Source organism: Salmo salar, chromosome ssa10, assembly GCF_905237065.1.
Source record: "Salmo salar chromosome ssa10, Ssal_v3.1, whole genome shotgun sequence".
NCBI lineage: Eukaryota > Metazoa > Chordata > Actinopteri > Salmoniformes > Salmonidae > Salmo > Salmo salar.
In genome coordinates this window covers 32190688-32208389 of record NC_059451.1, presented here as the reverse complement: position 1 = coordinate 32208389, position 17702 = coordinate 32190688, and the positions used below count along the sequence as shown (strand labels likewise).

The window sequence follows — 17702 nt, the reverse complement described above, 5'->3', positions numbered from 1 at the left end:
AATCTGACTACAAGCCACAACTAATCACTTCTGTCCTGGTTATAGATTTAAGCACATGATTAGACAATACACGTCACAGACCCACAGTGTGTGCACTATGACTGATCAATACAAGTACACACATTTCCACATCATGCATGAGAAGCTGACTACACAACACACTATTTTGATCCACAATGCACACCTACATGGGAATCTCAGCCACTCTCTAAATTGTGTGCGCGCACAATAACAATAGTAACAGGCTGTGTGTAAGGCAATATTGCATGGCATCAGATGGTGTGTATAATCCTACCTTCATCAGAGATAATGCAATTAGACAGAAGTGGAGTGCCAAGGGGATTTGGCTGTAATAGTGTTTACTTAAGTTCCACAGCATCGGATCATAACAGAATTACAACACTGTTCACTCTACAGCACCGCCAAATGTCAACAACCAGCGAGCAAACAGATAACACAAATACACAATGCACACAGACACACAGCAAGACAGACAGGGTAAGCTTAGGTCACAGCCTGTGGACTAGACTAACCCTAACCATATCCTAGCCGCCAGTGACGACAGCAGCACTAGAAACACACAAATAAACTGCAATTTTAACTGAGCAATCATAGGTTATGAACCTGCCATCTGGCATGATTTATATGTACAGTAATAGATTATGAAGAGAATGTGTGCTGCTCATCCACACAGCTACTCTACCCAGTAAGAGCAAGCCTACTGTTTGAAGCTGTCATAGATGGCCATTGGAGTCTATAGGCAGGCCTTGGCCAAGAAATCTCCAGTCTGGAAGATTGAGGATGACAGTAGAGTGGTTCTTCTTCCAGACAGCATGTCTTCATTTCCAGCCAGGCCTCCTGTCTCTCCCCCGTGGGCTAGGGCTCCCATATGAAGACCCCTAGAGACTCAGCAGGGGGTGGGGGACAGGCAGGCAGGCGGCCGACCCTACAGCCACAGGGGGGGACGTCTGCATCTGCCTGCCCCCACCCCAACCCAGAGACATCACAGACATTCCTGGAGAGGGAACAGTATTGTGTTCTGACCAAAACATGGCATTCTGTCTTCATCAACATGTCAGTGTGTACTGCTCAGACTACCCTAGTGTTGAGAAAGCACACGAAGGGAGTGACACATTGGGGAAGTGTGGAATTCGAGGGGCAGGAGCAATCTTGTTTTCATTAGAGCGCCATTACTTTAAATTGGTTCCTAATGGTCTCGTTTATGACCACTGGGAGACAACAGCCTTCCCTGTTCCCTCCCTGTACACACAATCCTGGGGGCTTCGGACTGTGTGCCTGTCATATGCAGGGACAGGACTAGGGACAGTCAAGGAAAGAATGAACTAGTTTGAAGAGAGGAGGTGGTATGATGTATAGGTTGATTTGAGCCAGACTCAGTCAGGACATATGGAGACAGAGGAAATGAGTATCAGGAGAGAGGTTGAGTGACATGTTACAGGGTGATTTTCACCCAGAAATATACTTACTACTCCTGCCTGAGTCCTCTAAAGGTTATCTGAGTCCTGTTAAAAGTTGTTCAGACTGAGCCGAATCTACCTCAAACTGGTCTGTTCATTGAGCTAGAGAGAGCAGCTACCTAGTGCTACTGCTCCTACTCCTGCCCCCCTCTCGCATGGAACCAACACTGAGACAAAGGCTAACTTCCAACTACTGGTTTCTAAGGCAACCCGTCTCTGCGTGCCTTTTCTGGGACTGTTTATGGGTCTATTGACAATGTACTGAATCTTGTGAAAGAGTCATTCAAAGTCAGCGGGGCAGTGCTGAAGTCAGAGTGGTAAAAGCAACATTATAAACTGGGTAGTTCAAACCTTGAATGCTGATTGGCTGACAGCTGTGGTATATCAGACAGTAAACAACAGGTATGACAAAACATTTCTCGTTGCGAGAACAGCCCTTAGCCGTGGTATATTGGCCATATACCATACCCCCTCGTGCCTTATTGCTCAAGTAACACCCAATATCGGAGTGAACAGATGCACGTCTTCTAACATGAGGAGTTTTCAAATAAACCCTTAGTTTAGCTTCCTTTGTGTTCTTGTTGGAAGTCTTCACTACTTACAGTGAGAGAGAGAGGAGGCAGACAGACAGGGGTGTGGAGGCCAGACGGAGCTCTGGCTCACACATGAACTTCTCACGAGTCCTCTCAGGCAACTCTACTACTGGCTCTGTGTATTATTGGCACTGTAGATCTTCCTGTTCCTCCTCCTATCCCTACATCAGGTCACTATAGGGCTTCCTCATCCAGACTAATACACATACCAAGAGGCATTGCTTCCCCTCCTCTGAGTGCCAGTTATAAACACACACCTCAGGAGTAACCACTCGTTGACGCCAACAAATTCTCCCTTTACGGCCTGTCCACTGGCCCTGGGCTGCAGTGTGGGGGCTCCTGGGAATTGCAGTCATTGGCTATGATCAACGCGGCCTCTAATGGAGTCTGGACACAGAGGGTCCATGAGGGAGCCATGTGTAGGCCTAAACCAGGAACTAGGCTACATTCAGAATTCACTTTAAAAGAGGGGAAAAACCTATAAAAACTTTAAACACATGGAAGTACAACTAAGACATTGCTGAGGCAAGAGCATTTAGTAAGCTACAGATTAGTCATAAAAAAGACACCAGTTTGCCAGGAAAGGGGTCTGGGTTTATGAAAGACTTATGGCAACAGCGCACTCAGCCATACGGTTTTCATAAAGCTGTGAGTGGCTGGGTGTGTGTGTGTAATGAAGGTGCCATTTTACGTGAGCATGTGTGTGCAATACATGTGTGCAGACTCGCTGTGAGTGTGCATGTGAGCGTGCGTGTCGTGCGTGCGTGTCTAGCCTTTACCTGGCTGATTGGCCCCGTTCCAGCGTTGAAGGCTGGTTCTGGGTGGCCCGGGATCACACAGACCTGAAAGCACAGAACTCTCCATCTCTGTGCCAGTTCATACACTGACTATGCTTTAAGACTGTCTCTCACACGGGAAAGAGCCAACTCACATTACACTGAGGAGAGGGAAGAAGCATGACCAAAAGACAGATGGACTAGAGGAAGATGGAGAGAGAGAGAGGAGGAATAGAGGGAGCGAGAGACGAGAGAGAGGGAGAGAGAAAGAGAGAGAGGGGAACACTGAGATAGGAGTGTCAATGTGATGGCGTTTGATGGGACTGACAGAACCTCCACTCCAACATGAGCCAGAAAGACACAGAAACATGTAGAGACAGGGTGGCCCAGCAGACCCTTCCAGCCAGGACTAATCTAATGCAGCAGGAACAGCTGGGAAAGCTAGGACAAACAACCAGAAATCTGTTCCCTTCACATCCCTGCCTGCAGTGGGGCAAGAAAGAGAGTGAAAGAGTGAGGGTACAATACAGGTTCTTTCACTAATCCACCACAGATATCTTTCACCGGGCCAGCTTGGCCACGCAGTCACTAAAAGCAATGATTCTAAAACAACTCCTCCGCTGTCACTTCTCTCTCCTCCCACTCTCCTCTTCTCCCAGTCCATCTTGCTCTGGCTGAGGGGGAGGTATGTTAAATGGGATGAGTCGTGCTGCTCCAGACTGAAGGAGAAAAGGCTGGGGTCATGAGTGTTTGGTGACGGGCTGAGAGAGATGAAGAGCGGAGCAGGCTATTAGTCCGGCCCCGAGAAGCTCAACATCCATACATTCAACTCCTCTCTCGTCAGTTCACTTCTCCCTCTCCACAGGGCTCTTTTCTGCTCAGCCTCCCTCTTTTGCCCTCTCCCACAGAGGTCAGCCTATTGGCCCCCTTTGGAACCACAGAGGTCAGAAGGATGTCAGTGGGTGTTTAATATCATGTTTCCATCCATGAGTTTAATGCCTATTCAGATACAAGAGAGGAAATAGGAATCTCCCAATCTAGAATGAGCGGACAGAGGCTTTAGCATAAATAGAGATTAGGATGAATACTGGGGGATTACTACAAATGTCACAGTTATCAGTCTATCGAGTGCGGCTTGGTATGAGCTGAATATTAAGCGCCTCTTCAGATCTCTCCACTCCCCTCCACTGCCGGCTCTTAGAAGGGAGCGATATGTCTGCAGGCTTTTGTTCCAGTCAGCCAGCCAGCCATTCAGACTGAGGCAGAGCCAGCTGTTCCTGTCCTGCTGGGTCAGACTGGACTGATTTAGCCCTGTGTGGGGTAGTGGCACAGAGGGTTAATGGTTTAAGGATTGGATCATTTGCCAGGCAGACAGCAGCTCCCCAGATCCTGAATTCACAGTACCTAGACTAGAGACATACCAACATAGTTAAAATTCACTCCAGGCAATTTCTCTTCCTTCTTCTGATTACAGGGCTGTCAGTTGGCACTGATGGGCCATGAGCAATGAACATTGTTTGGACTTTAGGTCATGGGTTGGCCCTGGTGGTTTCAGACCAGTGGCCTTTAAGCCGGAGTTTGACCTCTTGGGTCTCAGACAAGTGGGCATCAGACTTTGGGGGCAGAAAGGAAACAGTGGGCAGCTGAACGGTTGTTTGCATTGGCTGGTATTTGGACACCTCTACAGTGGACAAACAAAGACAGCGTATTGACGCAGTCGTGAAAAAGGGCCAGTTCACAAATGCTGCATCGGTTCCCCCTCTCAAAGACCATCACAGCTATGTCCATCATTCACCATTCTGCGAGAAAGTGTGTGTGTGTGTGTCCGCCCATGCAATTCAGTATGGGAGTGTGTGTGTGTGTGTGTGTCTTGTTTGCAGTGTTCTTCCCCAAACACCCACAGCTCAGACCTAACATCTAACTGCTAGCTTTTCTTCTCTGATGAATGCTGGCAGAGAGCTGGAGCCACGGAGCCAGAGAGCAAGGGACAGGCTGTTCAGGAGCTCAGCATAGACAGACCACTTTACTATACACTTGTTTTCCTCCAGAGTGGATTGGCTTTGGCAGACCTGTCCACCAGCTTATGCAACCCCCTTACTAGACGTGACCCCAGTCTGTCCAGTCTACCAAGACCATGACTGAGTCTCCTGAAGTCATGTCTTAAATCTTGAAGTATGGGAAACAACAAAACTGTTGTTTTTGTGGGTAAATATGTGTAGAGGTTGGGTTGGTCCAGACTGGCCTGAGTCTCTGTAGAGCAGCCAGCCCTCCCATTATCAGCTTATCAGACTGAAGGCGTCAGGTCAGAAAAACAACAGCCAGGCAGGGAGGGAAGGGCTCCTGTTCTGTTGAGGCCCACACCACAACACTCCCTGGTTGCTGTGGTTACTGATCAGCCCCCCCTAATGACATTATGGTCTGGCTGGCGCTGAGAAGGGACTAGGAGGGGCTGTGTGTTTCTGGCTCCAGAAGTCATGAGGCAGTGAGACACAGTAGGAGCTAATGAGGTACCCACCCTGCCATTATCAGTAGCTCAGAGCCCAGCTCACATACATACCACACACAATATCAATACACCTGGACTGTGACACCTGGCTTAGATGTTAACACTGCACTGACTGCATGGTTACAGAGTAGAGACATGGGTCTCCCTGCACCTGTGTGGGTGTGGGTCAGGGTTTCTGTTACCCAGTAATGGTTTGCTTTTGACCAATAAATATAATTGCTGTCGGCCAATTGTCCTGGAGAAAAAGAAAAAGTCACATTTCAAAATAATGATTTTTAGCCTATTAATTTATGCTAATATCAGTCGATGTAAATCCATTTGAATTTGTGATGCACCAATATGACATTTTTTTGGGCCGATACCGATATTTTTCTTGCCAAAGAAAAACCGATAACCGATATTACAGTTTTTGCGGCCTTAAGCATTCTAGTACAGTTAAATAGTTAACACACACACACACACACACACACAGCGGTCTAAGGCACTGCATCTCAGTGCAAGAAGCGTCACTACAGTCCCTGGTTCGAATCCAGGCTGTATCACATCCAGCCGTGATCGGGAGTCCCATAGGGCGGCGCCCAGTTGGCCCAGCGTCGTCCGGGTTTGGCCGTCATTGTAAATAAGAGTTTGTTCTTAACTGACTTGCCTTGTTAAAAAGGTCTCACACACACCAAAAAGTTATTTTGTTGGCATTTTTCCCCATTACCAGTAAAACATCATCAAAACCTATTTCACTTGCTGTGCTGTTTTGTTGTTCATTTGTTCAGTTGTTTCATTCCCAACCAGGATTTCGTCAAGCAGTGATGTTTCAGCTCTGTCTGTCCGTGGCCTCTCTTCCTTGGTGCGCACTGTCACTGTGTGTTTCCATCTTATCCAGCTGTGTATGTAACATTTCATGTAAACCCTGTTTCTTGTCTGCGATGAAGTAGCGGTCCTTGTACCTAGCATCGAGTATGGTGGCGACACAGTAAAGAGAGAATGCCACCGAATAGCTTGTTCACAGCTTGTGTGGGCAGTTTTGTTGAGCAGGTGTTTCAATGCCATGACAGGAGCAGTTGATGAGCTTATTTCTCCAGTCAGTTGTTGGAATGGAGCTAGGAGTGTGTTCATGTTTCCAAGTTTCAAACATGTTCTCAAATACCATTGAAATGGCAGCAACGGTATGACAACCAGCACATTCATGAGCATGAAATACGACTTTCCCCAGTACGAAATCCTCGTCAACTCACTGTGCTGTCAGACTAAGCATGCTCATGGGGCTGATATCGCTGGTCCAAATGTCAGTCGTGAAGCTAATAGCAGTGACGCTATTACTGTGTAACTCCGGTAGGGAAACATCTGAACAATACCACACTTTCTAATGTTAGTGTGTACCGGTGCTCATCCAGTCGCAAAAGCAACATCACCAACAACAGAGAACAGTTGATTTTCAAGGGCAATGAATTCCATTATCTTGGCTTTAATGGACTTCGCCTTTGAGTTGTCTCAGTGACATTTTCTTACTCTTTCAAATGACTGCTCGACTTGTTGACTGCTCGATCCACACAGCAGATATTGTGGGCTAGGTTAGGAATGCTGCGTTGCACAACATTTTACGTGGCGTCATTACTTCATGCACCCATGTTATATAGGTATGCACCTCAGTGTTCACAACAGTTTTGCACATCAGCATTAAACTAGACATCAAGCAGATGTCGGCCAATTCCGATATCGTCACCGATATATCGTGCATCCCTAATTTCAATAGTTATGCTTATCGGTCTATAGGTTAAGTAGCATAATTAAATTGGCACGTGTACAGTATATTCGTTATGCATCTTATTTGTCACACGTACTGTACAGCATACAGAAAGCCTTTGACCGGAAAATCTGTCAGACCGCGTGAGAGCAGCTGCTACAGCATCTCAAACAGAAAATGCACAGGCACCAGAACACAGGCTTTATCGGCACGTCACACACCACTTTGCAATGAGCTGGAGGCAGTATTGCATTTAGAAAACAATCGTTTGAAACCTCAACGTTTTTTTTCTTTACATATGAGGCAGGTCTTACCTTACTTCCAAGTATCCTAGCCAAAATCAGGCCATATGCAGAGGCAATCATTTTAAATAAACTTTATTTAATTTTCCAGTAGCCAAAGGCACAATCCTATTCATATTAGCAACACATGCTAGTTGTTGCATATTAAATCTCATCTTTCAAAATTTCTAACGGATACTTTGATCTCTGTCACATGAAACCACTCACATGTGCAACGTAATGTGAAGAAATAGTTTATCAACACTGTAAGCAAAAATGTTTTGATCTGTTGCAGACTCATTTCTTTTTAACGTTAAAAGTTTATGTAGCCTAGGCATACCAGTTGTATGAATTTGGGATCCATCCTCCCACAACTGTCCCAGAGTCTGTTTGGAAAAGGCTATTTCTTTCTTGACAAGCTGACCAATAGAATAGATCAACTTCCTAGTATGGGGGATAGTAGATTGATTTTGTTGTTCGTTACGCATCTTGGTTGCTGAAGAAAAGTAAATGTGGACTGTTTACCTATTCTATTGGCCCTGTCCGGGGGTATCGTGGGAACGGGGCCACAGTGTCTCCTGACCACTCCTGTCTCAGCCTCCAGTATTTTTGCTGCAGTAGTATGTGTCGGGGGGCTAGGGTCAGTCTGTTATATCTGGAGTATTTCTCCTGTCTTATCCGGTGTCCTGTGTGAATTTAAGAATGCTCTCTCTAATTCTTTCTCTCGGAGGACCTGAGCCCTAGGACCATGCCTCAGGACTACATGGCCTGATGACTCCTTGCTGTCCCCAGGCCACCTGGCTGTGCTGCTGCTCCAGTTTCAACTGTTCTGCCTGGAACCCTGAACTGTTCACCGGACGTGCTATGATGTCCCAGACCTGCTGTATTCAACTCTCTAGAGACAGCAGGAGCGGTAGAGATACTCTCAATGATCGGCTATGAAAAGCCAACTGGCATTTACTCCTGAGGTGCTAACCTGTTGCACCCTCAACAACCACTGTGATTATTATTATTTGACCCTGCTGGTGATCTATGAACATTTGAACATCTTGGCCATGTTCTGTTATAATCTCCACCTGGCACAGCCTCTCGGTTTCTTCCTAGGTTCTGGCCTTTGTAGGGAGTTTTTCCTAGCCACCGTGCTTCTACACCTGCATTGCTTGCTGTTTGGGGTTTTAGGCTGGGATTCTGTACAGCACTTTGAGATATCAGCTGATGTAAGAAGGGCTTTATAAATAAATTTGATTGATTGATTGATTGATTGATTATCTTCAAAAAGTGTGCATCAGAATTCGGTAAGAATGACACACGTCATTGCATCCTCGACTTGCATGTTCTGTTAAAATGAATTACCATAATCTAAATGTGATTCTTAGCACCGTGGGTGGACACCATAATCAGGTTACACACCCAATGCATATGGGCCTGGGAAATTTCTCAATCTCTCAAAATGTCCGGTAACTGAAAATGCTGCTGGTAAAATGTCTGGTGTCACATTTTCCTAATGGAAACTCTGGTGTGGGTCATGCAAGACTTTAATTTACCAGACATCCATATGCATTGGGTGCGTAACGCATTTAGGCTTCCACCCACGGTGCTCAAAATCACATTTCGATTATTGTAATTAATTTAAACAGAATAGAAATTGACCTGTAAAGTTGTAATAAAATTAAGTAGGACGATGTTCTTAAACAACATGACAGGTTGTATTGAAAAGCAAAACATTGCCCGTTGAGTCTTCATCCCTGCTATAAATCATAACTGAATATAATTTAAAACAAAGAAAAAATTGCCTAGAAGAACAAGTCGCCTACAGTGCAATAAAACAGTGCAATTTGTATAATATAATTTGCAAACAACTTGTCCTATCGGCTATTTGTATGAACATGTATTAATAAATAAAACAGCTGTTTTCAAATACAATCTAGGCCTCTAACTTAAATTAGGCCTAATAAATTTAAAAACATGGCTGTCTACGAACACCATGGCCAGCCGGTCATGGCTAGAAGGGATCCAGATTGTCAAATTAACGTCAGATTTGACTTTCCGTAGCAGGTCAGGAGAACTAGGTTAAGGTTAGGAAATGGGTTAGCTAAAATGCAAATAAATTCAACCTTTTACATTAATTTGACAAAAGCTGGATCCCTTCTAGCCATGACCAGGCCGGCCCGCCCGACTCCCCCTTCCTTCTGCGATTCAGCACCACAGCAGTGGAAAGAGGACACACTAGGCAGCCACAAAAATGAAAGAGAAAAAAAAAAGTATAAAACTGATGTTGGACAATCAAATTAGATATGTAAATAAACAACATTTTACAAAGTTCCTGTGAAACAAGGCCTGCACCATGCATTTACTGTATGAAAGCACAAATTCTCTTTTTACAGTTCTACTGGATGATGTTAAATGGTATGTTTATTTTCATTTGAACTATCTTGGGGTTGTGACTCGTGTCATGTGTGATATATGTGACTTATTGATAACTGTTTCCTATAATAGGCAGATGGCTGCCTAGTGATTGCAACATTGTAACTCTCCGATGTGAATAGTTGGTAACAATGTTCCGTTTCCAAGTGCTACTGAATAAGCGTGACTGAAATGCACCAATTGTGCATAACACACATTACTCTAATGTTTATCAATCGTTCTAAATCTTTATACTATACATGGCAAGCATATGTTGAGGACCGGGCTTGACGAACACAATTAATTAACCTCTAATTGACTTGCGTTTGCGGTGGACTGTGGCCTGTTCAAAGTGAGCCGCTGCTGTTCGGAAGTCAAAACTTCCCAACTCTTGGAGCAGCTTGTGATGCGCAACAGCCTTCTTAATTTGTCCACAGGAAGGAGCGATCTTGAGGCTGTCTTAAATCTGTTTGAGAAAGAATCCCCTCTCGACAGGCACACTGGAAATAGGAATAAACAATCTTTGCCAATTTTGCCCAGCCTGGGTACAGTTAGCTGAGGACCTCGAGTAAAACATGGAAACACACAACACTGATTTCCAAGCAGCTTGGGGATTTATTGGCATATGAAGTATATTTGACTTTGAAGTTGGAGCACATTTACTGATATGTCCATCAATGAATAAAAAAAACATTATTTTGCAATGGATTTATATTTTATTTTTGGACAATTTGGCCGGGTAACAATTTTATTTATCGGCTTTTCATGCATTTAAAAAAAAGGAAAAAAAAGAAAGAAAGAGAAAAAAAGCTGGCATTTACCGGCTAATGGAAACCCTGGTGTGGGTGTACATCAGTCTGAGTCACCAAAACAAACAAGACACCGAACACTAAACATATCTCGTCAGCCCACCTGGGAGAATCGTGTGTGTGACATATTACTCAGGTGTGCCTAGGTTGATTCTCTCCGCCACCCTGACCAGAGTCAGAAAGAGTCGGCGTGTGTGTGTGTGTGTGTGTGTGTGTAAGAGAGCGAGAACGTGTGTGTGAGAGAGGCAGAGAAACCAACAACTACTAGAGCCCCCTCTCAGTCCTCAACAGCTCTCCTCTTCAAGTCAACTTCAATAATTAAATCACACACTGTCAGGAGGCCCCAAGCATGGAAAGTGAGAACACTGGCTCTCTCTTTCACTGACTCCCTCATACTGGGTACGTACACACACACACACACACACACCACACTTCATCTCCGTGGCTCTGTGGGAAACAGATGCGATATCAAATAATCATAGGACTGTCGAGGTATGTGCTGAGAGCAGCTGAAATATTGGAGTAGAACCAGTAGGAGCTGATCAAATGACTCAACCATTGGCTGATAAAGAGCAACAGAGAGAGATCGTTTGGTTTCATCTCACAGGGTTTCCAATGCTATTCCCCATCTCCATCCTCAGAGCACTGGGACACTGACTGGATGTGACATCAACAACTATCACACAGGCCAAGGGTCAAAGCTCCACTGGGACCAGGATCAGACTGTTCCTATCAAGCCAAAACATACTACTGTGTGTTTGGTTTTACTATCCATGTGGGGACCAGAAGTCCTCACAAGGATAGTAAAAAAAAGGAAAAGTGTGGACCATTTGCCAGTCCCCACAAGGAAAAAGGCTACTTTAGGCTTAGGTGTTAGGGTTACAATTCGGGTTAGAATTAGAGCCCAATCACTTTTTTTGGGGTCCAATACCAATTCTTTTGAGGACAAAACTTACCGATACATCTGCTGATATATTGTTTTAGTGAGGAAATGAAAGTCATTTTCCCACACTGAATTCTCATAAATTGCCATCCAAAATAGCAATTGCACAATACCTATGCTTCAAATGTAGATTTCACATTGTGACATCAATGACATGAGAAGTGTTCAGATAAGCATGAGATTCCCTTTTTACATTCCATTTATTGAATATTGGTGGAATTATCAGCCGATACCGATATTGCGGTAAAAGGTCAAAATAGGCTGATAATAATCAGTGAACGGATAAATATCGGTTGGGCTCTTGTTAGAATTAGGGTTCGTGAAAGTAAGGTTTTGAATGGGAATCCTTTTTTTGGTCCCCACAAGGATAGAAAAACAAACCTGTGTGTGTGACATGGTGCGGAGAGGAGACAGGTCAGAGGTTAAGAGAGTATTCTTGTATATGACACATTCCCTTCTACAACGTCAACCTGAAACTCAGCGCTCCCACCAGATCTGAAGGAAGAGCGAGCAAAAAGGGAGTGGGTGGAAGAAGTGTGGCTGCTTTCCTGCCTATCCATCCTTTTCAGAGGATGGACCATGCATCTGTATCAAAATCCTCAGAGGTGGGCACACACACACACACCTCTTCCACGGTGGAAGTAATGGGCCAGAGGTCAAACTGAAAACTAAACTCCCACCACCATGAATCAGCCCTGGGGATAGGTAATGGACACTTAACATGCCAGCCAGCCTGCCAATGGGCCATGGTCAACCAATCACAGGCCACCAATTACAACACAGGGTCAGAGGTCAAGCGGGACAGGGATTATGATCAACCCAAGGCTGAATAACCAGATGTCCGCTGTGGTGTGTGCTTAAGACACTAACAAACTCATGGAGTAAGTATCTAAATCAGGAAGTCTCTGTGGTTGGACCACACACACGCACACACAGCTACTCTATAGAGCTGGTTGTTGGAAGAGAGTGTTTAGTTGGTCATCACAGGTGTGAGTGTCTCAGCGCTAGGGCTGTAATGGTCTTGGAATTTGAGTTATCAGTAATTGGCCAGGGGGGTGGGGGTCAAAAGCGGGGAGGTAACAATTCATTATTAGGCCATTATTCAAATAAAGATATGCCTACCATGTCGCTTTTCTGCATATAATCTTTTTCATACAGATCCTATTTCTACGCACAAAACCATTCAAACAAAGTCCGATGGGGAAAGGGGGTGGGGGCAAAAACTGGGAGGTAACAATTAATTAGGCTATTATTTATAAAAATGCATCAACAAATGAAGAAATGCTTGGTTGGAGAGGAGCTGTCACAGTTTTCTATTGACAACATTAATGGAGTCAAAATAAAGATAGCAGTCAAAAGTTTGGACACCTACTCGTTCAATGGTTTTTCTTTATTTTTTACTATTCTCTACATTGTAGAATAAAACTATGAAATAACATACGGAATCAGGATTTTTCTAATACTGTGAGGAATTATTAACATTTGAACGGGTGTAAAAAAAACAAGACTTCTTTGACACTGTGTGAGGTGAAGAAAAAAAGAAAAAATACTGAGAAGCCCAGCTGGGCACTTCCCTACATTTCACATTTGTGAGAAACAGGCCAAGTACTTTATGCATGCTCAGGTGCACACACTCAAACATTAACAGGACAGAGAAACCAGACATGTTCATTGGTCACATGGAGCGCCTAAATGCTATGAAATAAATCAAAACTTGTTTCTCACAAGTGTAGCAGGTTTTGAACTCTGCAAACGTTTCCACTCCGAGAATGAGAAGGGTAAATTACTGTAATTAATACATGCATTAACAGAAATGTATGTAACCAAATGAAAGAGATTAACTGTAAAAAGTGCCTGTTTTACATACAGTAGGCTACCACATGGGCATTCGTACAAGTGCATTGTGGGCCGACACTGTATAGCCAAGGCTACTATTCTACTTTGTGCTAATAGGAGGGCGACAATTTAATGGGTCTCGCCCTAGGGCGGCATATCGGTTAGGACAGGGCCTGATCAGCATTGATTATTCTATAAGAAAAAAAAAATCTTCTGTATGAAATTATACCATGCCAGGTTGGAGGATTGGCGCATTGTCCATTTGACACAATATTAGCGCATTATAGGCCTCAGAGCCAGAACAACCTTGTCGACTGCTGTTGAATAATTCATGAAGTCAGACACATCCAACATTTTTAAAATTAATATCAATTTACTTACTAGCAAGCAATGAAAATGTGCTTTCTTTAAAAGGAAGTCCACACATCAACATTTTTATTACCGAAGTGCCATGGACTATCGCTCTCTACATCCCAACACATCTAGAAATTAGCTGCTCCAGAATCAAAGGAATGTTAAAGGGGATGTAGAAAGTTAGAAAAATAATAGGTTAGTAAAAACTCCCGCTATTAGGTAAAGTTTATCTACATGAAAATAAAGTTAATAAAAATAAATTCTAAAATAAATGTAGGCCTATTTAAACGGTTGAAGATTATTTTATTTTCATCCAGTCTTCATCCAAAACAGTCAGTTACACGGTTATTCAACTAATGTGGTATCCCTAGTCAGAAGGGGGGTTGAGTTTAGGCCACCCAGAGTCTAGTCTTACACAGGATCAACATTCACACCACACCTTCACAGACAACAGAACACACACACTGAATTGTGACAGATCACAGTCTATATATTCCACACAGTTGTTGTTGTAATGCAAATAAATATAAGAAGCTTCACACCTTACATTACATTATACCATGGCACTGTTGAATACTCAATTCTGATTGGCTAGAAGGACATGCTAGAGAGTGCATTATTCCCCTATAATGAGCGGTTTAATTTCCTTTTGAAAGCAAAAGTCGAATTGAAATCATTGGCATTGTTGAATTCGATTTTCATAATAGCAAGCTACTGTATGAGGACTGATGGTTTGGTTAGTTAGCTAAGCTAGCAAGTCTGTTTGGTTACCAAGGCAACTACAGTAGCTTTCTAGTAAACTTGATAGCTACTTCAGTGGATGATGAACACATTTCTATCAGCAAATATAGCCTTGGTATAAGCGGTATAATCAACTCAGGGCTCTATGCATTCTCTGGAAAATAGTGCAACTTCATGGAATGTTAGTGCCACACCGCTAACGACATGGGACACACCTACCACGTCATGCATTCTTTTCCATAGAACGCAAAGCCCCTCGTTGATTATCCGTTACATACCTGAAAGTAAAGATGGCTGCCTCGCCCCCTCATGAATATGAGAGTCAATCTGTCAGGACAGGAGGCAGAAGGTGCAGGTGACTCTGCCCTGAGGGCAACAGCTGCTAAGGCGCCTGCCTGGTTGCCTGTGTCTGCCTGGTTGCCTACCTCTCTGCCTGATTAATTCCGGATGATTCCCTTCTGCCGGATGCCTTTGATTCCTGCCTTCCTGATTCCTTTCTGCCTGCCGGGCTTATCGACACACTGCTAAAACCTTAATGTACAGCCACCTCATATCAGAGCATAACCCAAAGTTCAAACAGCTTGTAAACTTCACAACAAAGACGCAGAACACACACACAGGAACAACACAAAAGCAGTGTGGACGAGACCAGACAGGCCCAGTGTTTAGAAGGAAAACAGAAACCTGCGACTCCCTGTGCCATTCCCCCCACACACACACACACACACTCAGATGTCTGAAAACACAGCTTTTCAGGTCTGTCTGAACACACACAGCTTCTAAGGTATGTCTGGGGAGGCAGATAAAAAGATCAGACACACATTAACACAAACACACCGTTCTGTCTGGGGAGATAGACTCAAATGGAGAAAAAAACCTGAGATTTAATTCGCCTTACGTGTCTGAGGTGAAAACATTCTCAAAATCCCAAACCCACACACCCCCCTCACCAAGGGACCGATACTGCCTTATAAAGGAGGTAGTAACCATAGCTACGCCTTAATCTTATTATTAAGTCTTTTGATCCGCTCCCCTGGAATTATGTCAACCCCAGAGCGGGACATAGTCATTCCCATAGCATAACCAGCATGGGCAACACGTAGACCCACACATAATGCCGTGACAACGAGCATACACACACAGCACTCACAGTACAGCCAAAGTCTAGGCTAAGTGTTTGCTCGTGCCAGAATGTGAGCAGTGCTGTCTCACTAGACTGGTATTGATTGGCCAATCTCATTAACCTTTTCAGGCTACAGCCAGAAGGAAAGGGAGATGGGCACAGGCTCCAGCTAGATATGAGAGAGAGATCAGATGGAGAGGCAGAAGAAGCCACTTAGCAGAAAGGATGGGCTCCTTAGAGACATGAAATAAGAGATGGTGAGGGTTTCACAAAGACAGACATCAGGTGGATGATCAAAACCCTCCCAGCTCCCTCTGGACTTCCATGGGAAACTCACAGGAGAGCAGAGGGTTGGGGTCAGGATAGGGTAAGGCAATGTGTGAAAGAACGAGAAGGGGGTAAATCCATTTCAATTAAATCACTTTTTGACAGCATCCCTTTTGATTTGAACGAAACCTTCAATACATACTTGCCCATGGAAAGTGGTCAGAAAATGACTTTTTGGACAAAACATTCAGGAGATAGAGCTGCTCAAAGTTTACCCATTTTGCATATCATACCATGAGACATCCATCTTCATCACTGGAAAAAACAAACGTTTGAGTTTGATATCATTTAAAAGCTCAATTTTTTTTTAATAAAAAAATTGCCATTTTTAAATCTAACATCAATGATCTAAAAACGCGTAAACTCCTTTTTTCATATTCACATATGATTGAGAGGGGGTTGGTTAAATGCATAAGACATTTCAGTTGAATGCATTCAGTTGTGCAACTGATTAGGTATCCCCATTCCCTGTTGTAGTTTAGGCTTGACAGTATAATTTAAAACTGATATTCCCATTCAAGTCAACATTTTCTGATGTGTGGACCTCCAACCATCTTTGTGGTACTATTTTAAAGTTGATGTTTCTATTTTATTCCCATTAAACTACATTTATCAGCCAAAACATGCAACCCACCCTGTACTCAAGAGCATGTTGTGTCTCAACCGATGGTGGGCACAATAAAAACACCTCAGATTATGTAAAATAGGGTCTAAGCTACAACATACACTACCAGTCAAAGTTTTAGAACACCTACTCATTCAAGGGTTTTTCTTTATTTTTACTATTTTCTACATTGTAGAATAATAGTTTAGATATCAAAACTATGAAATAACACATATGGAATCATGTAGTAAGCAAAAGTGTTAAACAAATCAAAATATATTTAATTTGCGATTCTTCAAAAGAGCCACCCTTTGCCTTGACAGCTTTGCACACTCTTGGCATTCTCTCAACCGGCTTCATGAGGTAGTCACCTGGAATGCATTTCAATTAACAGCCTTGTTAAGTGAATTTGTGGAATTTCTTTCCTTCTTAATGCATTTGAGCCAATTAGTTATGTTGTGTTAAGGTAAGAGGGGTATACAGAACATAGCCCTATTTGGTAAAAGATCAAGTCCATATTATGGCAAGAGCAGCTCAAATAAGCAAAGAGAAATGACAGTACATCATTACTTTAAGACATGAAGCTCAGTCAATACAGAACATTTCAAGAACTTTTAAAGTTTCTTCAAGTGCAGTCAAAAAAACCATCAAGCACTATGATGAAACTGACTCTCATGAGGACCGCTACAGGAATGGAAGACCCAGAATTCTCCAAATGTGTATGTTCGAAAATGTTCTCACCATAAAGCATGGAGGTGGTGTTATGGTGTGGGGGTGCTTTGCTAGTGACACTGATTTATTTTGAATTCAAGGCAGTTAACTCACATGGCTACCACAGCATTCTGCAGCGATACGCCATGCCATCTGGTTTGTGCTTAGTGGGACTATCATTTGTTTTTCAACAGGACAATAACCCAAAATACACCTCCAGGCTGTGTAAGGGGAGAGATGGAGTGCTGCATCAGATGACTTGGCCTCCACAATCTCCCGACCTCAACCAAATTTAGATGGTTTGGGATGAGTCAGAATGCAGAGTGAAGGAAACGCATCAAACAAGTGCTCAGCATGTGGGAACTCATTCAAGAATGTTGGAAAAGCATTCCAGGTGAAGCTGGTTGAGAGAATGCCAAGTGTGTGCAAAGCTGTCATCAAGGCAAAGGGTGGCTATTTGAAGAATTTCAAATACAAAA

General features: G+C 43.6%; 1 protein-coding gene across 4 annotated transcripts in view; it reads right to left on the bottom strand.

The window, feature by feature from the left end:
- LOC106560245 (E3 ubiquitin-protein ligase SH3RF1) overlaps nt 1-17702 on the bottom strand; it is a 63005-nt gene that overhangs the window by 37424 nt on the left and 7879 nt on the right. For 3 of the 4 annotated variants that reach the window (XM_014122902.2, XM_014122904.2, XM_014122903.2), the window contains exon 3: nt 2851-2913. The exons of the other annotated variant lie outside the window; for it this stretch is intronic. In XM_014122902.2, the coding sequence (XP_013978377.2) occupies nt 2851-2913 (63 nt within the window). The remainder of the gene's footprint in view (nt 1-2850; nt 2914-17702) is intronic. 4 annotated transcript variants of the gene reach the window in all.